This window comes from Hippoglossus stenolepis, chromosome 11 (assembly GCF_022539355.2).
Source record: "Hippoglossus stenolepis isolate QCI-W04-F060 chromosome 11, HSTE1.2, whole genome shotgun sequence".
Taxonomy (NCBI): Eukaryota; Metazoa; Chordata; class Actinopteri; order Pleuronectiformes; family Pleuronectidae; genus Hippoglossus; species Hippoglossus stenolepis.
This window is the reverse complement of record NC_061493.1, coordinates 8,992,066-9,014,250: the sequence shown is the minus strand read 5'-3', so window position 1 is coordinate 9,014,250 and position 22,185 is coordinate 8,992,066. Positions and strand designations below refer to the sequence as shown.

The window sequence follows — 22,185 nt, the reverse complement described above, 5'->3', positions numbered from 1 at the left end:
GCCTGCTAAACCGGCTCAGAAGTGTCCCTCATGGTACAAACCAAAGACTGTGTGTATTGATGGACGATGCATCTCCACTTTCTCCCACCGTCTAGAAATGAATCCCAAATATCGAGCGAAAGCTGCAATCTTTTGCATTCGGAAGTAGAGTCTGCAAAGTAGCAATCAGGGGATGGAGCCACAATATCGAGAATCCCGCTAATACAACGCACTCAAACAGAATCAGCTGATTAGGACATGAGCAAATATGGACTTGGACATGTATTTTACATTTTTTGTTTGGTTCATGTCCCATCCATTAACATGGATAGGGCTGGGTTATGACCTATACTGCAACCAGTCACCAGTGGGCAATCAAGACGCTTTGGCTGCACTTTTGGGAATCTGTCATGTCTTCCATCTTTATCGCAACAGATGCACTAGAGCTCTTTAGTCAAGCGTTAGCTGCTCATCATTCCTGCCCTGTCTTCTGAGGTGGAGAGAAGCTTCATTGCCTTTAAACACTTGAAGACCTGGCTTCACTCTTCAGTTACATAATTGTCTTCAAACAAGTGGTGAGGACCCCATGCCGACAGAGTAAACGACACCTATGGATGTTACTATCCAGGTTTTTAATCATATCACATCAAATATGATCCGACCCAGGATGAGATTAAATCAAAAAGATGAATATGAATGTAAACGTTGTCATGAATCTGTATTAAATGATGTTTTGTGTGAATCAGGCAGGACAGCACACCTATCACTGGATGGAGACCAGGTTGGCCATGGCTCTGTCTGGAGTCAGGAAACGTCTGGCCTCTGTCTACAAACTCTCCCCAAGGTACTGTCTGACACCTACATGAAGAAATTCTTGTTCCTTTCATGAAATCACTTTAACAGGTCAGAGAGGAGATAAATTCATTCAGTGAAAGTATAGCGATCCCATCTGCCACTGTGTAGTGTACAAAACAGATAATAACTCGAGGATTGTGTGTTTGATGAGAGCAGCACGTGAGCAGCTGAGGAGTGGGTGGAAATAGAAACAGGGTTAATGTGCATATTTATATATTCACAAATACTAATTCAGGCAAATATGTAGAGTTACATCCAACTTGTTTTAAAGCCATGATGTGATTTCTTTTCACAGTAAAAACTGAACAGAGGTGAGTTTTATGGGTTTAATCAATGCCAGGAGGAAGAATAACATTTTGAGGGTCACTGATTGCAAATGGGAGTTGTTTCCCCTGTGGCCCAAGTTAATGACTGAATGATAATTTCAAGGTTGCGTTTCTAGGACCCCCCAATTAGTCAGTTAGAAATGAAGAAGCCTTTTGTTTGAAAGGTGAAACGTCCTGAAGAATCTCAATCAAGTCCAGTATAGCTCTCTAACAACATGACCTGGATGGAAATCTTCACAGACATAGTCAACACCTGATATATAGATATATTAATGTCATGGTTTGAACTGATTTGACCACAAGCCTCAAAGTTATGTATTTGTCTTTAAATGACCACATGTCAAGCCATGAGCTACACAGATGATAGATAGAAAATGATTCGATGTGAGATGTTTATGAACAAAGCCGTCTTGCTTTTGTTTCTTCAGTGAGTGTTCAGTGACTGTGTCCCTGGCGCTGCCTCCGCTCCCCCAGTCGAAGTGGCCACAGGCCGGACTGGTGGAGGTTCTTCTAGAGGAGTGGCTCCTGAGGCCGCTGCAGACCCTCGCCGCCATCAGACCCACCGCCGAACTTTACCGCCTCAAGAGGAAGATCATGGACAGCCCCTTTAGACGTAAAACATACTCACCTTTAAAAAATATTGAACAATATGCATAAGACAGCTTTAATAAAGGGATTAGTTACTTTTTTTTAAATATTATGTAATACATTTTTTTTATTGTCCATTACTTCCTGCTCATTTTCTGGGAAGATTCCTGAAAAAAAGGTTTGAATAACTGGGAATAAATGATTCAGTCATTTTGAAACATAATTCAATTATTTTAGTTAGAGCTGGATCACAAGTTGAGCATGCTGTTTATAAGCATTTGTTAACTAACTGTAAAAAGGTGTGACTGTTGCCAGGAGGGTTTGTTAAATTACTACTGTCTTAAAGACAGCCGAATTGACAATGATGAATTTCAAGGACCTAAATCTATGTTTTGCTGTCTTTTATCTTTGTCTCCATGTAAAAAGACCAAGCTTTGCTGGTGGCGGATCAGTTTGTGATGACGTTTGATGGCCATCTGTATGAGCTGCCACGTTCGCGTCCACTGCTCCTCGCCCAAGAAATCAGCGCTGACCCTTCGTTCACACTGCTGCTTGGCTCAGACTCACAGAGCTTCCTCCTGATAGAGATGAATAACAGCACCGTCAACGTGCAGCACAATGGACAAGTACGTCCTAATGTCGGTGCCAAAACTGGGGTCTAGTATTTGGTATAATCTATAGTCTGATTTCCCGCATGGGGAAAAAAAATTAATTTCTTATAATCAAAATTTATTCTAATCAGTTTTATAAAACTACAATTTCAGTGTTTCTCATTATTATTTGTTTTGCTCTTTTTACTTTTTATTTTTATTATTAATTTGTTTTAATGTAGTACTTTGTAATTTTCCTTTATTTGTGTTATTTGCTTGTTTTTGTTTATCTTTTATTATCTTAACTTTTACTTTTGACTTTCCTACCATTGATTGCCTTTTTTTCTCTAAATCTAATCTAAATGTTTAACAAATTTTTAATTAATTTTAACATCCTTTGTTTTATCAACCACCTGTAAAGCAATTTATTTTGAATTGCATTTGACTTGTTTTTAAGGTGCTTAACTATAAATATAAATAAAGGTTTGATTAATTGATTAATTGAAGGTGCCACTAACTTTTCGTGTCACAGGTGAGGGCCGACTGCACCAACGCTGTAACACACACGTTCCACAGTGATAGTGGAGTGTCGGTCAGAAGAGGGTCAAGCATCGTGCAGGTGTCCAATCAGAAGGGAGTGTCAGTATCTTGTGACCCGTCGCTTGAGTTGTGCAGCTTCACTCTAGACGGGTGGTTACACGGTAGGGAAGCTATGGTCGTGTTGTCACTAATTTCCTATTTTTAAGAAACACATAAAACTCTGGGATGTGCACGTTTTATTTTCTACACAGGCACGTCCACTGGTCTGTTAGGAATCAATGACAACGAAGCAGGCAACGATTTCCCTTTACCTGATGGATCTCAAGCTGAAAACCTGGACAGTTTCCTCTATAGTTGGCAGGTATGTGTCCGTCTGTCTGTCTTCACATGTGTATATAATGTCTGTCAACATTCACATGTGTTGGATGTTTGTTTACATGAGTGTTTGCAGTTTGATCATGTGTTTTCTTTCTTTAGATGAAACCAGAGCGTATCAGGCCTCGAGCTCCTGCAGCCATGAGCCCTGTGAGCTGTGACTCTCTGTTCTCCTCTCCCGACTCTCCACTGAGTTCCTGTTTCAGGGTGGTGAGTAGATAAATTACACACTGCTGACATGTATGAGCAGTATCTTTCCAGGAATGAGATTAAGGGGTAATGTGTCATTCAAAGCGCTCGTCACTGGTGAGTTTACCTTGTATGGAGATAAGATGTTGAAAACTCGTGCGTGGCACCGTGTCGACCATATGTCTCAGACCTTTCTCAGCTTTTAATGGATGTCACGGCCAAGATAAGACATTCTTTAGCTGAAGATGATGGGATAAATTAATATGGTTAAATAAAGATGTATGAATGTGTCACAAACTTTGCTAATCGAATCTAGAATGGCACTCAGAGAGCACATAAACTCTGCCAAGGCCCAACAGCTCCTTTACAAATCCACATTTAAATTAACTAGATCTGGATTTTTGTTTGGATCTGCACCAAATTTCATACACTCATAAATATCAGTCCTCTTCACATAATTACTTTTACCAAGTTCCATGAATTATTCTCTGAGAAATCAAGTAAAATGTTGAAACATATCTCATAGTGAAAAACAAAGTGAAAAAAAGCCTGGATCAGCCCTCTGATCCAAGTCTGGACCAAAATGTAAAGGCTTCTTTTTTACATGGTAACCCATCCACTAGGTTTTGCATAATCCTGCCAACCAACAAACAAAACGCATATTGTAGAAACCTTGAATGAGTTTTTGAAGGATGTATTTTTTTGGTAATGATCGTGTAATGGTTTATATTTTGTGGTTTTATTGGTATTATTTGTTTTTTTTTATTTCTAATCATAAAGATCCGGGAGAAAGTAGGTCACATAGGATATGGGTTGGGATGCTAGTTAATATGCGCACCTGTTCACCTTTGAGTGGTTAGTTGGAGAGAGGGTGAGCAGGGGACACTGTATTATTTGTTGATCGCTACACTATTTTCTTTTGATCACTGTGATTGCTTCAATTCATGGTTTAGTGCACGTTACAATAAGTTGATCATCTTTCCTTTAGTTAAAAGTTAAACGTATTTGTCAGATCTCAGTGATCTTTTGGTCTACACATACGAAAACATTACATCCTTGGCGGAGGAAACCATCACCTCTTACGTCTGCCAAGCAGAGATGCAGCAAAGTAAATGCAAATATATTTCAGGTAAAATGACATCATCTAAAATCTTGCATGCATTTGATGGGAAGCAAAATGTTCTTCAGTGTCTCTGCTGCCTGACCTGACCATAAACTTGAGGAGTTAAAGACTAGATATAGTATCTGGCTGTCAAATCAAATTGGTTCTCTAAATGAGAAAATGTGGCTCGTTTTTCAGTCCCATACATTGTCTGTTAATGATGGTGGAAATTCATGTTTACAACCATGTGTCTGTGTCGTCAGGTGGACCCCGCTCAGTTCTTGTCAGTGTGCGAGTCGAGCTCCTCCGGGGCTCCCTGCAGATTAGCATCGGCGTTTGTTCGTCTCTGCCAGCAGAACTACATCCCGCTGGAGGTCCCTGTCCAGTGCTGTAAGTTCAACCTTTATGCAGCCAAGATGTTTATGATTAGAGACTCAGACTGATACTGTGCTCTCATGTTTATATTTCTCAAAGACAAAAGAGGAAAGATTTTAACATTTTTCCAATTTCTTGTTTTTCTTCTGTTTCAGTGAAAGTATGAAGGAAGGAGAAGCTTTTGAGAAGCAAAGAGGAGTGATTTATGACACCGTTAGCTGCTAAAACAACACTCCTATAGACCACTGGTTATGTTACATTAATTATATATTTTTTTATCATACAATGTTGTACCCTATTGTTTAGTTTCACAATATTTTAAATCCTGTAATGTACACCTTTGTCCTGTTTAAGTTATGTGACTTTGAGCAATCTAACTATAACAAGTAGATTTTTAATAATCACTGTTGCAAGCAAACAAACCCTGAAGATATGTGCTATAGTTAACCTCAGTAACTAATCCTAACAACCAAACTTTGATCATAAAGACACCGACAAATATTCTTTTCAGTATGATGATGTGCATTTATTAATTCTTTATACTATGCGCTGTATGTTAAATACATGTTTTTATTTGTTTCTGTCGCTCAGTTTAATTTGTGCCCTGGAAGATGGGTATGTAGTTGTGTATCTTGGACTTCTGTCTCTGGGTGACACACTCGGCGATCCAGACGATGTTGCGACTCTCCTGCTCCTTCAGTCTGATGTAGGAGTAAAACACTCCAAAGTGGAACTGCTGCAGGAACGCCAGTGTGTTCAGTTTAACCTGAGGAAAGATGACAGGTGCAGTCACGCTAATTGAATGAACTTGCACAGTAACTCTCAAATCCTTCATATTGTCAGTAAAATTTGTTGAATCAGACTGACCATACTTTTAAATGAATTCTGAGGGCCCATACTAGAGTCTGGAAATAATTTGTCTTACGATATGAAAAGTCAAATAGAAATGATGTGGAGGCGACCCCAGCTAATGGGACGCCACCTTCTCGACCATCACTAAAGTGAAATTACCTCTCGTTCAAAGAATCTGTCCTCCAGAGTCTTGAAATCTGATCCTGGCACAGGGTCATCAAAAATGATTTTATAGTCCTACAGGGAAGTTGAGGTTAAAGTTAACCACATTGAGTGCAGCAACAACACAGCAGCTCTCGTTAAGATGTGCTCAGACTCACAGGGTAACAGTCGGCCACAGCTTTGACCTGCTCGTGGTGTTCCGCCTTGGCCAGCAGCTGCAGCCCCTCAGGGTGAAGTTTGCCACAAGACGGATACAGAGCGCTCCTGTCAGCGCCACTCAGATCTGTCCCAAAGGAGTTCACTGTGATGATGAAGGCCCGCCTGTCTGCCTCAAACTGCAGTTCGCACACACACACACATATGCACACACACAATTTCAGCCAAACAAATCTTAAATATTTGTAAAACTTCATCATCAGGCCATGTGGTGGAAAATATCACAGTACCTCCAGGACGGGACACATTGTTTCCTTCGTGGCTCCGCCTATCGTTTTGCAGAGTGAGTGGAAAGACTCTAAATACGCCTTTTAAAAGATAAAAGGGTCAGACCTCACACTAAGAAAAACAGATAATATATGTTTATGTGTTTAAACTTTGACCTCAGTCAAAGACCATAACTCAAGCTTTTACCACACAATAGTAAATCACACAGTTCACATATCATGTCATCACACACACTAGGCATCATGGTAAGTTGTAGTCACCTTATACAGTTTGTTTCTTAGGATCTCAGCCTCCATTTCATCCAGGTTGGACTCGGATACAGCATCCTGGAAAAACTGAGCTGCACAAACAACACAGTGATCAACAGTTTGATCAGCTTTCATATGATCGTGTCACTTCTTTTTTCTTTTTTTATCATAGTAGAATTTCAATATGGAAGCAGATTCCTCCCAGGAAAAAAACAACAGGTGAAAAGTTATGGATGAGAATAATAAAAAACGACTTGATCACCATGTTAAAGGAACTTTACTGTGCTAGCAGGTGACCTAACAGGCTCCCGCCCCACTTATGCAGCAGCTGCAGGTTTGATGAGTGTCTTCCCCCATTCTCTCATAACACATTTCGTGCTCGCACTTTCCAATCAGCAACGGCATAATGCCCCCCCAAAAACGTTGACAAAAAGCGATTTTTGAACAGTTTTGATGCAAAATCAATTAATTTCACAATAATTGAAATTGAAAATGGAGGCAAACAAAATCTGAGCAAATCTTTGCAACATTAGCTCACTTTTTATAAACCCTGACCTGCAAATTCACGTTATTTGCTTATTTAGAGTTGACTTGACAATGCTGACCACTGAGGGACTGAGAGACCAATATGCTATCACAGTGAAGTAGCTGTGTTGCAAACAGACAAATGGAAAGTTTGCTTTCCTTGAGAGCATTCTTTTTCTCTTTACTGACAGAAACTCTCAGTCGAATCCTGAGAAGAAAACAGCCCAGGACTGAGAAAACAGAAATTGGAGAGCTTGATGCTCACTGACCCAAATCCAAGCAATGTTACCATTTATGGCCTTAATACATTTAAAAAAAAAAAAGAACTCAAAGAAGTTGAGTCCTTCAATCACGATAGATGGATTAGCAAGACAAGACCACATAAATAGAGCAAACAGTGCGAGGATACATTCAAATATTGAAGATAATCTGAATAAATCTTTGTATATTTATTTCATGAATATAAAGATGAACAGATGGCTCAGCTATTTACTGATTTTCAAATAAAATATCATATGTGCCTTGATCCCCTCTCCGGTTCGAACCTGAATAGTTATGGTGAAAGCTTTACAATCCCCCAGGTGACAAACTGCTGTGAGAGACGGGAAGAAAGAGTCACTCTGTAAAAGTCCCAAACCTGAGCTCAGCAGGACAGAGAGGGAAACATAGGTCACTGAGCCATGACAAGGTGAATAGAGGAACACACATGTTTGTGCAGCTATCCTTATTGGGACTTCTATTCATTGTGGACAGCTTAGTATGCAAATCCTTATACCCTAACATTAACCATGGACAGTTAATCCCTAACCTTAACCTAAATGAAATTAAATTATGTTCAATGCTGGTCCAGACAAGGTCAGTGTTTGTTCTGGGAAAGGTCCTAGTGAGGTAACAAAAATGTGAATACATTACACACAGTGCAAGTAAGGGTGCAAGAGAAAGAGTTTAAGCATATGGCAGTTAGCATGTGAGCTACAACCGTTAATATCAGATAGGCGTGTTAGAGTTATAGAGAGTAGGGGGAAAGATGAGTGTTCAGGAGGTTGTTGAAGATAAAGAAGGACGGCCCTGCTCTGATAGCATCAGGTAATTCATTCCACCATCAAGGAATCTGTCTGGACTGTGGTCACCTCATGTGCAGGAATGGCATTGACCCATGGTGGATCATAAGCCCAGTTCAAAGAGATGGGTGCAGACTCAAAGAGAAAAGATAACTGTAAGATATAATTAAAAATGACTTTTAGTGATTTCATTAAACAACACATTTTGTAACTATATCTTACTTTTTTTCTTCCCAAATAAACCTCCTGTGTTTCCTCACCAGCATTATAACTTTATTTCCACTGTAAAATGGTGAGGGTTATCTCTACTTACTAATTAATACCGTACATAATTCAGTTTATCATCATTGGGACTAAAACGGAGAAGATTAGATGAGTCTGTACCTAGTGGTGTGTCCACCAGAATGGCTGTGTAGAGTTCAGTCGGGGTTCGGGCGATGCCCACTGCTGCCATTTGTTCGAAGGCCCCCAGTGGGTGACAGCGTGGGAGGAGCTCGGACACGTCTCTCTGTTTCAGGGCCCCGGTGATCAGCATCACCACGTTGTCGATCATGTAGCTGTAACTACGGCAACACAGAGAACACAGTCACTTTCTATGTTAGTCCTCTACACGAGGAGCGTATTACACAGAGGGTTTAGTGAAATAAGCTTTCTTTGAATTTTCGGAAGTGCTTTGTGTCTGTTTAAATCTGAGGCTTTCTGGAACATATAGGGAAATAAATAAATGTGGCCAGTTATGCCTTTGACATTATTTATTGCAGGTCACATGCGGTGTGGATGGCTTTACGTTATGTAGTCGAGGAAGGTGGAGAGAAACGGCAGGGCGTTGGAGCGCAGGCAGCTGAACTCAGTCACCAGGTTCTCCCTCAGCTTGTTGTCCACCAGAGACACTGTCAGGTTTTCATCAGACGAGGACAACAACTTCCCGTAGTCTGTACTCTGCAGGTGTAGCTTCATGTCTGGGAGGAGGAGAGGAGAGGAACTCATATCAGGCTTTTTTCCACACTCACTTCAGATCAGGTTAAAGTTACACACCAGGAAGAGGTGAATCATACAGTAAATTACACTAATGCACACATCGCTATCTTTTGACGGTGAATCAGTAGTTAGTTCTCCATTTGAATCCTGGCTCGACTGGGGTCTTTCTGTGGGGAGTTTGCATGTTCTTTCTGACTCTGCTCGGCTTTTCCCCTCCAAAGACATGCAGATGGGGGTTTGGGTAATTGGAGACTCTAAATTGACTGTAGATGTGAATATGGGTGTCACTGTGTATTGGTCCTGTGACGGACTGGTGACCTGTCCAAGGATGTGCCCTGCCACTTGCCCACTGTCACCCGGGATTGACTCCAGCCCCAAACCACGACCCTATAAGTGTTAGCCTATTTATAATGGACGGATAGATCAACTTGTCAAACACTTTGCAGCTGATGATGACTATTACAGACATGTACACTTTTTATAGAAAAACACACGGTATAGTTATGGGTTTTTCAGTCAATTGTCTCAGTTCAAGATCCATTAGCCTCAGTGTCAACATGTCTGTTGTGTTGGAGTGTGAACACAGTGCATCTCAAACTAACACCTGATGGTCTTAATCTTTACGGACTTGCTCCGTCTGTCTCTCTCAGAAAGGAATGCTCGATTCTTGAAAGGAAAATTCAGATGATCTCCTTGACAAATGAGAGCCACCTGAATAAACCGGTACAGCAAGATGAAACATCTGGCCCAACATGTGGGTCCTCTGCCCAAGTTTGGCCCATGGACTTCCACGCATGGGCTGATTGCGGCTGTAATCCTGTCTTCTGACAAGATTATGTGTGTGTGTGTGTGTATGTGTGTTTGTGTGTGCAATAGTTGGTCCAGATGTGGAAGTAGCCTCAGTCAGGCTGTAGGTGGTGCTGGACTAGAGCCGAGGAACTAGGCGAATATTAAGCCAGAAGTAATAAAAACAAGCATTTATCAAACTATATTTGAAAATAAAGAGATCCCTGTATCTCTCTCACTCTCTCTCTATATATATATATATATATATTTCTGATAAAACTTTATTCACAAAACAAAAATGTGTCTAAAAATGAGACTGTGGTACGATATTCTTACCGTCGAGCGTATCACACTGGGCCAGGTTGTTATAATCAGTCTGAGTCAGGATCCCAGCCTTCATCCCTCGAACCAGACCCTCCAGATAACCATGATCCACGTTGAAACTGAATTCTGCCATGATTCCAAATGAGTTATCAACAAGTCAGGCTGCAGGTTGAGGGATGTTTGACTGTGTTTCTCTTTGTCTTTTTCTTCTATATAACAGCTTCTGCATTCTTTCCCCCTCTGACTCACATTCATGCTGTTATTTTTCCTTCCTCTTTGGCACCTTGTAATTCCATAGCTGCCCTAAAAGTGTTAATAAATGTCTCAGTTCCTGCTCTTGAGCACATTCAGTCTGTGCATACAGTTTATTTACTCATATCGATTTGATTCACGGCTCAATGTTTAGCTGTCACCTCACAGCAAGAACGTCACGGGTTTGAATCCCGGCTTGGCCAGGGCCTTTCAATCAGCGAGTGCATGTTCTGTGTCTGCGTAGCTTTTCTCCGGTTTCCTAAGTAGATTGGATTGAGGTTAATACGAGACTCTGATTCAATTTAAAATCCAGGCTGTTCAGATTCAGTTTTAATGTTATTCATGTGAAATGATACAAATTCATACTATGTGATTCAAATTCAGTTTGTAATGAAATGATTCAAGTTGAGTCGCTCAAATTCAAATATAAATGACTTCATGTTCCGAGTTGCCACTTGTATGTTGCACAGTATGATCTTAACTCGTGTCTTCCTCTTCATCACAGTTTTTTCATTAATGGACATATATACTCCCCCATGATCAGACACAGTACATGTGTTCAGCCTGATGAGCTTATTAGACTTGAAGACTGATTACTGCATCACGGATACATGGCTGAAATGTTTTCCAGGCTCTGTTCAGTATCACCTCACTGTCTTCAACACCCATATACATGTTCTCAGGAGACCTGCATGAAATTGACCTGCATGGGTTAGGGTTACACCTGTTGCTTTTCACAGCAGGTGTATGTAGGTCCCGAGACAAGGCCGTATATAATCTCTGGGATGCAGAAAGTGAAAGAGGGATTTTTCTATGCGGCAACGCAACTAAAGGTCGGTCACACTTACTCAAAAATTATACAGTTTGATAATTGTGAGTCAAGACATGCAAGACATGTGCTAGTGGCCATGAAAGAGGTGTGGGGGAACTGGGTGGAGTGTCATACTTCTACAACCTTGTGGAAATAAAACGGGGAAAAGATATACACAGGTAATTATGGTTAAATTTAAGGGAAGTTTTGGGCCTTGGTGGTCTACTGAGTGCCATTCTAGCTCCCTCTGCCATGGAGGTTATGCTTCCCTTGTTGTTTGGCTGCCTGGTAGCAGGATTACACAAACACTACTGAACTGGGGTATACACCATGATAGAAAACCAGTGACTCTTAGAGTGTATTTAAATTTTTCACCCTCTATAACGTCACAAGATAGGGGGATTTTCAACATTTTTGCAAATTTCTCAAGAAATAATGCATGGATCAGGCACACTTAGTGGACTGACATCTATGAGGGTGTATCATTTGGTGCAGCTTGATTGAATTTAAGGGGACTGATGGAACTTGGCGGAGGTACGTCCTTTACTGAGTGCAGATTTAGTACGAGACATTTTTCCAATTAGCCTTTCAAGGAATCCAGCTTTGTAGTCCAGGGTGGTGTACCACTTTGTGACATAAGAGTAGTAGCAGCCATTTGTGGCAGTAGATCAGACGCACACATTCCCCTTCGGTCTCTGAACCCACACAAGAAAACTATTGCAGCAAACCTTTTCAAAGTGGCCGTCCTTTCAGCAGCATATGCTCAGTGAGCCCGCGCGGTATGGCATTAGGATATGGGTGGTCTGGGGAGACGACCAGTGGAGGCTCGGTGTAGAACTAGGAGGTGCGTCCATCTCCTCCCCTCTAAAGAACCAGCAGCTCCTGAAGAAGAACACCACCATGGTTGGCACAATTAGAAAGAACAAGCCGGCAGCTCCCCTGCTCCCTCCTTACATCAAAGAGAAAGACCTTCAAAGTTTGCTCTCTCCCACCACCACTGTTCCTTATCTCCCAAAGAGGAACATGAATGTGGTCCTCCTCAACAGGCTGCATAAAGTGATGTGATCGTGAGCCCGTCGTCATCCGGGACTACAACCACAACAATGGACAACCTTCAGGGTTCCAGCTGCTGGCCCACTCTTCCAGCATGTGTCCTCATATAATGCCTTCATGATGTGGAACTAGATCAGCCATACCTTGTTGCTATAAGCAGAACAGGAAGGTGTTACTAGTTGGTAAAGACTCTTACTCAGTAACATCTGCAGTACTTGCTGTTCAGGGGCTTGTAATTTAGATTTTTTTTACTGTGCAGTGTGTAAAAATAAACAAGTGTTGCAAAAAGGTCTGTTCTTAAGATTTAATAAAATGCACAAAAACTATACTTTCTGTACATTTCTGCTACTGACAAAATAATGCAACAAAACCTATACAATGCATTTACAAATACCAAAACTATTACTAAAACTAATAATAACAACACTAATAATGATAATAGTAATAACAATAAATCTCTAAGTTAGAAAAAAATTACTACAGGAGTAGTAAAATACACAAAATATAAAAAGCATCAAGACAAGATGAAAAAAGATCAGACTCTGTCAAAAATCCATCTTTGCTCTCATAGGCAAAAAACCCAGATATTTTAAAATTCAGTTAAGCTGCCTTAATTTAGGGGTTTGGTGAGTGCAGGTCATTTTCGGACCTTGAGGCAAGGGACGAATGTTAAGAATGCAAAAGGATTAAAAACACTTCCAGTAAGAAAAAATGATAAAGAACAGAACAAAACACAAGGATGATATAGGATTATAATGTTTTTATTCAATAACAAAAAAGATATAAACTTACTTCAATCACAAATCCACATATGAATAATTCTTCATTGGGGAAACCAGATCGTCTCGTCTCCAAGGCATGGTTTACATAGGAACAGAAACATCTGGGTTTTAACAGCTTTTCCACATTTAGTCTGTGGGGTCATGACTTTTTAAGGAATAAACAACAAATGTATGTTCCAACATATATCTATTGATTAGCTTACATACAAGCTCTACATGGCAGGAGATAGAGTAAATACATTTAAAAGTAGCAATAGTGCGGAAAATTTCCCGAAACACAACATACAGTTAACATGTAATTGTATATGTACACTAAAAAGCATATGACACTTGTCCTTTTTTACACCTAAAAACAGTATGTTGCGAAATTGTATATTCTGTGAACATTTCTGTGGGCGTTCAATGCTTCAGTTGCTTTTCTCTCCCCTTCAAGTGTGGACGCCAACCACAATCGAAAGAACGTTCACTTTTTATCTCAGACTGTTTTCTTAATGTTCCTATGGTTTACACTGAGCTGTGATAATATTCCCGAAACTGCACCTGTGCTGTAAAAGAGAAAACCCCCACAGGCCAGTGGCTGGAGTGTGAATTGCCCTGTGTACACCAATAGGTCTCAACAGGTTGGTTTTAACATCACGGCTGATCAGTGCTCATCACGTAGTACGTCATGGTGCCCCAGGCGTATTCATGTGTTTGCACATGAATACGCCTGTGTATGTATGTGTGGGCTCCATCTATGTCCTCTTTTTGCACAGGTGGTTCATCCTCCAGCAGTGGCAAATGGTATTGAAGAGTCGACACCGGCAAGAGGCGCAGGGGTCGCAGCACGGCACACGAGAGGAGCAGCTCTCCATTAAGCGGCCGCAGCGACGTGCAGGCATCGTGATGCCGGAAGTGACTCTCTGAAACAACATCAACAAAAGGAGCATTTGTAGAAAACCTCTCAAAACATTGATTCGTTACTCTTCGTTGTGTGAAAAAGAAAGTTTAAACACAGGGCTGAGTTTCTATGTGTTCTAATGTTAAACAGGTGGTTCATAACGAAATAAACAATTCACCTAAATCTTCCCCGCATTTCTACAAAGTGTTCAGTGACTATAGGCTAAACAAAGCCTGCTCACATCAGACGTTTCCAGACAGAAAGCTGAGCAGCATTTGGAAGCTTAAAAGTTGGAAGGGACCAAAACAGAGCTATAAGGGGGGGAATATTAGACTTACACACATTGTCCATATCTGCTGGATGTGTAAATAAGCAGCAACATCTTCGCTAACAGCTTTACCAAATAAACCTCACAAGGCAACAATATGTCATTGGTGTTTATTCAACCTGTTGCACTGCCCCTCAAATCTATAATCTAATATATGGGAGACAAAGAAAACAAAAACAACATCAACTTATTAATAACATTTCATTGTACTGCCCCCAGGGGGTGCTAGAGTTTGGGAATTAATACTACACATATCGATTTTAAACACTTAAATACAGCATGATGAATAATACTTAAATGTGTGTGAATTATGAACCAAAAATATTTTTTATAGATTCATTAATTACTATGTATATCATTTTTTCATGCCATATTAATCAATTTATTGAGTTACTCTTTTATTTCTTTATTTTTAATTTGGTCCAGTGTTTGCCCTCCATACCAGTGCAACAAGTATAAAATACACTGTCCACACTTTATAATCAAACAAGCATTTTTCTCACCCGTCTCATTTACAAGCAATCATAATTATACCTTACTGAATCATTATTGAATATGCAGTGGCTGCCTGTGGAATACAAAGACAGTTTGAGAAGAAAACTCACAGGTTTGGGATTTTCCTGTGGAGTCTTTCCTCTTGCAAACAGTCGTCTGCTCTTTGCTTGGCTCCAAACTACAGTTGGAAAGAAAAGAAGAATCATTGTCACTTTTAATAAACGTATTCAATAAACTGTGTTTGAAAATGATATCTGTGGTTCTTTTTGAGTGGAGGTCAGTTCCGTTTCTGAGGCCAAGACCAAAACCACCCTCACCACCATACTCTCTTGAGACCCGAACTGAGATGGATGTTGTGTGTCTGTGGGCGCATCTTCCTGTCCAGATGTTCCTGGAACAACTCGCACAGGTCGGCGTCCAAGAAGAACTGGACGTTCACACAACTTCAACCAGCTATTTTTAACAATGTGAAGTAACCATATTCCTATTCAAAGCTATTGTACTTTGGATGTCCGAGTCATTCAAGAATATGCTGTTAAATTTGTGTCAAAACCTCACACGTGCACATGAATGAGCTCCGAGCTTCTCAGCCCGATCACTCGCCTTTCAAGTTGACTATTGAGAATTTAGATGTAGAGACAGTGGCTGACGTCTCTGCAGCTTTGATTGGTCACTGTCAACACCAACCGTCTGCGGCCTGGAGAGAGGCCAGACCCCATTTTTATTGGTCATATTGACCATTGAGGATGTCCCTAATGACATTTGTATGAGTCAAAATGTATTTTGGGATATTGAAATCACATTATGGATATCTGGGCTGGTTTTTTATTTGGGTTATCTTAAAATATATGATATTAAAAGTCTGACAAGTATCAACTGGATTGCGTCAGAAATGGGAATCATTTCATTAAGAACTCTGTTGCACATATCATTCTGGTATAAGAAATATAATTGTGGATATAAGACATTGTATACGCATGAATGGCAAAAGTGACATAATTTGCCCTGGAAAGGATGACATGAATATCTGAAATGATCTTTATGAAGAAATCTATTATATTTGCAATATAGTCCTACTGTGCTTCCAGTCTATAGCTTTCAAAAGTTATAGTGTTGAATTATATTTTAGATATAGACATCCTGAAATAGCATTTTTAATAGTAAGACAGTAAATATCTTTAAACATACAACATGAAGTAACTAAGTAACTAATCATAAATTACGAGCGACCAATTCAATCAGTGGAAGAAATAATTGGCTTGCAGTACGTTTCTCCTGCAACATTTATTGTTTATAAAGTTAGAGCAGAGACGGACAAAGTCACGGTTAATGAGGATATGATGGAACGAAAAGTGGGGATTTCAATGGGTTTAACATTTTGGATATTCAAAGTACACAAGTCAACAAAATATATATCATAGGTCTAGTTTCTTTTAATGAGGAGTCTTTACATATTATATCTTTAATTCCCAGTCAGAGTAGTGATAATACACTAGATTTGTCAGATGCGGTAATGAACATCTAAAATGTAGTTACAGATTTGAATTTGGTTTTAGTTTTGAGACCGATTAAAAACCGCTGTGACCCCTGTGAATCAACCACAAATGGATTGATCGTACACAAAACAAGGGGGACAGGGACAGGGACAGGGACCCCCTCGTGGACCCCTGCTGGGTCTGAGCTGGGAGCTGATGGCTTGGGGCCACGCTGGGATCAGACTAAACAAACATATTGAGTTTGCCGCCATATGGGCCCACCACCCACAAAGAGGAGGTAAAGCATTGGTTCATTAATTGGTGGGTGACGGAACAGAACTTTGAAAGCTGACAGCCATGACCAGACACTGGCTCTATTCACAGAGAACAAGCCGTCTGCCGTCAGGTGGGTTGACCTCTGTGAGGCCTCTGTGTAAGAACAATTGGAGTGTCTGTGCTTTCTTGGTTTACAGAAAAAAACAAGTTTGCAAATGCTTTGTTTACGTCCTCGTGAAACTACTGGAAAGAGTTTTCAGCACTTTGTGAAATATCAGAGAGATGTTTGTACACAATGTGTTTCCTGTTTTGGTTCCTGTCTTCCCCCATTTGTGTATCATTTGTCACAGTTTTGGTCAGACGATTTACGACTGGAAAAGTGGAAGTCTACATCTTCTTCCTCTCGTCGTTGCTGGATAAGATCAAGAATCAGGGAGTAAGACACAGACTGTCTTTGTTTTGTTAAATTGGGAAAAATCAGTTTACAAAGTGGTTTTGTATAGTACCGTGGAATTCTGTCTACACAACTTTCTACTGATCTTTTTAGTCACACTAGTGGCGACACTGTGTATTCAATGTCAGTCTGTCAGTTGAAATATCCACAACTATTGGATGGGCTGCCATTAGGGTTTCTACACACATTCATGGGTCTCTGATCATCTGACTTGACCTATGGTGCCATCATGAGGTAGTTTGGAGTGAAACATCTCAACAACTAGCCAATAGATTGTTAGGGAATTTCACATAGCATGGCTTAGCTGTGGAAAATATTACAATTGCAGTAGAAGGGTTCGGGGTTAGAAGCATTTCCATAACTGATTGAACTGAAAACTGAATAATAGATGTTTTGTATATCTCACAATGCCAAACAGCACAGAAAACAGTGGAGTACATAGGGTGTCTTTTTTTTTTTTCTCCACTAAATTGACTCACTGTGGCAAATCTGTACAGACGGACATAATTTACCACGATGTTTGCTTTGAATCATGTTCCCAGAAACAATGGAACTTGATTGATATCCAAGGCTTTTAGCAGTCTGGTATATTTTAGAGATATAAATAGCAGCAAAGGTCCAATTGAAACTAAAATGATTTGGCTCTAACCTCCCGTATTGGGCCTGAATGATTTCTGGATCCTCACCAAAACATATCGCATCAAAGTTGAACTTTTCTCCTCAGAAACTGGCACACCCTGAGCCTGAGACCACAATGTGTCTTTTACAGCCTAAATCCTGCGCAGGTTCGCAAAAGGCAACAAAACAAAACCCCTCCTCCTCGCCTTTTAACTCTTTTACTTTCTGCCTCATGATGGATGGACGCTGCACCTTCTCTTCCACTCCAGCACAACACCTTGGGGCTAATCTTTCACCAGATGTGAACACTTGATCTGTTACTTTGCAGAAAATACCTCCGCTCAACCTGCTGGTGTTTCACGCCCTCATCCACACTTTAATCATCCACTCCTTGAAATATTGCATTTTTTTGTGAAGCCACCATCTGCCTTTTCAACAAATTATAATGAAACTATTCTTTTTTTCCTTCATGTCCTCCCTTTATTTATATCTCAGCATCTTCTGTAGCAACACAGATAGATAGATTTGTTTCCTTAGTTGTGTTTTCCTTCCTTCTGTAATTTGAAATGAAATTGTTCCAGAAATTTGGAAGATATTCCAAACACCTACAGTTGTTATATGTAAACCTGTCACATGGTCACACAGCACTGTCCCTGTGTTAGTGCTGCTAATGTGAAATATGAGCTGCTCAGCGCAGAATCTTTCCAACTCTGGATTAAAACATGCCATAAGATCTTGAACAATTTGACTGGCAGGTCAGAAGGTTATCTTTATCGTTAAAGTCTGACACTTTTTAAGGGTTGTTTATATTTTCAGCATTTAACCAAGACTTATATTCTTTTAAATACATTTTGTAAACTTTCTAGGCTCAAAAATGATGGATTTTGCCTGTAAGTGTGACGGACTGTAGGCCTATTTGTCCTGTTTGCATCTATTGTTAATCCATCCCAGTTTAGATGAAACCCCACCCACTTCCTGGTAATGAAAGCCTCAGTAGATGACTGAACCCCCTGTCCCTCGCCAGGCCAGTCCAGAGGTGGGCATGGTTTCATTTGACTCTATTGGATTGAAAATAGAAGTTTCCTGCTCCTACTGTGTTTGAACTCCTCAGCCAAACTCATGAAATTGAATGAAACCGTTTGTCCCAACTGAAAGTGTTGATGTTTCACCAGTCCAGAGATTTGCTTCAAAGATCATAAAATCGTGTCCGAGATATACTAACACTGGTTTGATACAATGATAAGCAAAATTGGTAATAATAGGATCTCAGGACCTAAATTCAGACCAATGACAAAGGCAGTGAATAAGAAGGTTTACAGACGGGCAGGAAAAATAAAATCCCAAAACTCAAAAGACTAATGATTGAAGCTGACACTTGAAGAAAGAGCAGGCGGCTGAACAGAAGCACACGGTCAAAGTGCAGAGACAAACAAATGATGATGAATAGGACAGGGTGCACTGAGAATCAGAGACTACATACAAAAGGAAGGCAGTGACCTTTAGACACAAGTGAACCCACTCTTGTATCTTGGGTTGGACAGACAATCACAAGAGCGGGAAAATGAAACAACGACAGGAATTAAAAAAGAGAGACATAAAGTAAGTAAGTGCAAATTAAAACAGGAAATAATAACAGACCAAGATCAAAGAGTCCAAAAGTTTAACGGTCACACAAAGGTTCTTTTAGCTCCTGCTGTTATCAAACCATGACAGAAACGGTCATACCTGTTTGCATTAGCAGTGAACTTTAACAAGCCACACGGAAGAATCTGCTGTGGACAGATTGATAACTACCTCAGCTGAACAGGTTCTGTTTTCACCTCTGTCCCTCGGTTTGTTCGTTTGTCTGCAGGATTACACAAAAACTACTGAACCCATTTCCACAAAACTTGGGGGAAGGGTGGGACACGGGGCCCAGTAAGAGGACATTTGGGACGGATCTGGACAGAGGGGTGGATCCAAAATGTTTTGATCATTTCCTTTAAAGTTACATTTTCTTTGACATTTTCCACCAATTTCCCAGAGAATAAATCGTGGATAGAAAATCAAGCACATATGATGAACTGATATCTACGATCTGGTTCAGCTTGATTGAATTTAAGTGGGGACTGTTGGGTCTTGGTGGAAGTACAGTATGTGCTCTCGTTCTATTCTAGTTCTTTTCATACGTTAGATTTTTTTTCAATAATAATTCTCTTGATTACAATTTGAAAAATGAGCAGCTCTAAGTGATCTCTGTCTTTCCTCCTTTATACTGTACATATTTATTTGGTAATTGTTAAAAGATATATAGTAAAGACAATTTAAAAGGCCACTATCAATTATGGGCTTTTCCACCAAATGGATGCCATTTGTTGTAACAGAACATTATATTTGAATCAGTCCTGCTACCAAAACTCATGTTTATATGCATGTCAACTAGTTTCTTTGTTTCCAGGTCTTTATTCTAAAGAAAAGATTAGTTTTAAAGTATCTGAGACTTAAGTTTATAATTTAAAAAACAACTGGATAAATGACAGAGAAAACACAAAATAAAAATAGCGGTCTAGTGTGTGTTTCTGTGTGTTTCTGTGTGTTTCATGTGTGTGTACGAGTGTGCATTACGGTGGTCGAGAAAGCTCATTGCACTGCATTTTTAGTGCATAGCCGTGCGTGCATGTGTGTGTGTGAGCTTTCTGTTTTGAAGGGTTGTGCAATATGTTTGGGGGGGAGGGAGAGACAGATAGAGAGAGGGTGGCTGAGGGTGGTGTGTGTTATACGCTCATACCACATGCAACATGCCATGGCTCCTGCCTGGGTTCCATCTTTATTACGTTCCTCCTCTAAACAATTCCCCCCACCTCTCTGGAGTGTTGAATTGAGCATGATGCCACTTGGTGGTGGATTGGCTCACTGAAGTTAGCATTCACATTTTAAAACTGATCTTAAATGTCAGAAAATTCAGTAATTTCAACTGTAAAACTTAAAAACTAGTATTATAGAGACTCATATTCACACAAATAAATCGATAAATCAGAGGATGCTACTAACTCCTGTTAGAAACAGTACTGAGTTTTTAGCAAATACTTGAAATACAGCCACATGGTGTCCATGCTAAAGGCACTGAGATAATTCTAGTGTTTTACCAAAAATTACTGATTGTAAAATAAATAAATTACATCTAAGATATAATTGAAATGAACACAATTTTTGACAATTTACTTCTGGGCTTGCAGACAATGCAGATTGCTTTTTGAACATGTGACTTGTGTATAATTATGGGATGTATAGATGGGATATGAAGTTCCACAACACTTTCTGTTGGATTTTAATTAATTCTAATATATATATTTGATAGTATAGTAAAATACTCCATCAAGGAAATGTAATACTATTTCTTGGTGTTTTGTAGATACTTTGTATTAATGTTTTAGAATACATATATATTTTACAGTTAATTTTCATGCATATTTATACAAATAATGAGCCTGGGATAAAAATGGCACCCATTCTGCAGAAATCACACCTGTCAGTGACATTTATAGCAACATATAATTTCGTTCCTTAATATCATAAACTGCAGCATTTGAGGTGGTGATGTAGTTTTCACGTTAGCTCACAGAAACAGAAAGAAAGGTAATAAAATAATATTGAACATGTTCATAAACAACAACCTTCTCATCCTCACCTGAATCATTCTCAGTCTTATTCGCATCCTCCTTCGTGTCCTCAGCCCAGGACAGCGGGAGGACGAGCAGCAGGAAGCACAACAAGTGTTTGCCGGCGATCTTCCTCATGATTATGATGATAATGAGATCTGTTGATGACACGGTGGAAGAAAGAACGAAAAATATGAGGATCAAATTCACAGAGTAAATCCCGGACTACCTGGTGCAACACATCCAGGGCTCACGTAGTTGTGCTGCAGTAAATCCTGAGTGTTTGTCTGTGTGTGTCCTTCAGGCTAAGAGGAGGAATCACTGTTTCCATCAGGGAGGTGACACCGAGCGAGATGCACCGCCCCCACGTGACGAGCTCGAGGCACGACAGGAGAGGAGGACTGATGGACGGTGGTTGCCCTGGCAACAGAAAACAGACTAAATGAGGCAGGAAATTAATTTGTGATCAAACATCATGACAAAATCTATCGAGCGATCATTTTAGTTTGAGGACCAAGGTTAAAATGTACTGAAGCAATTAACTGATTCAGTAACATGCACATTTAATGTTAGTGTTGTTTCTATTTTTAGTAAATTACTATAGTTTAAAATTTGAAAAGAAAAGACTACTGACAAGACAAGGGCCAATCAGATTTCAGATTTAAGTCCAAACCCCTCCCTGGCCCCTCCCTTGGATCCTCCCCTGCATTGTTATAATTTTATCATATAATTTTATTTATTTATGTTTTGATATTTATCTTACTGCATTACCTGATTTTACCTAATTGCAGTGATATAAACATCACTGCAATAAGTTGCTTAAG

The 22,185-nt window shown here is 40.0% G+C and overlaps 2 protein-coding genes across 3 annotated transcripts; both read right to left on the bottom strand.

The window, feature by feature from the left end:
* Positions 1 to 5,510: 5,510 nt before the first annotated feature.
* Positions 5,511 to 10,498, bottom strand: LOC118117988 (V-type proton ATPase subunit d 1). The gene is made up of 8 exons (XM_035170710.2): positions 10,312 to 10,498; positions 8,999 to 9,170; positions 8,596 to 8,774; positions 6,638 to 6,717; positions 6,380 to 6,457; positions 6,092 to 6,268; positions 5,931 to 6,008; positions 5,511 to 5,685 (listed from the first exon to the last, which is right to left on the bottom strand). Exons 1-8 carry the CDS (start codon positions 10,430 to 10,432, stop codon positions 5,512 to 5,514), a joined length of 1,059 nt encoding a protein of 352 aa, XP_035026601.1. The 5' UTR covers positions 10,433 to 10,498; the 3' UTR covers position 5,511.
* Positions 10,499 to 13,160: 2,662 nt separating this feature from the next.
* asip2b (agouti signaling protein, nonagouti homolog (mouse) 2b) lies at positions 13,161 to 21,741 on the bottom strand. Of its 2 annotated transcripts, XM_035170706.2 has the most exons (4): positions 21,616 to 21,741; positions 21,391 to 21,519; positions 15,011 to 15,078; positions 13,161 to 14,099 (listed from the first exon to the last, which is right to left on the bottom strand). In XM_035170706.2, the coding sequence occupies exons 2-4, from the start codon at positions 21,497 to 21,499 to the stop codon at positions 13,932 to 13,934; spliced, it is 345 nt and encodes a 114-aa protein (XP_035026597.2). In that variant the 5' UTR covers positions 21,500 to 21,519; positions 21,616 to 21,741; the 3' UTR covers positions 13,161 to 13,931. The 2 variants fall into 2 exon arrangements, with proteins under 2 accessions (XP_035026597.2, XP_035026596.2); XM_035170705.2 differs by having other exon boundaries at positions 21,391 to 21,712.
* Between the last annotated feature and the right edge of the window lie 444 nt (positions 21,742 to 22,185).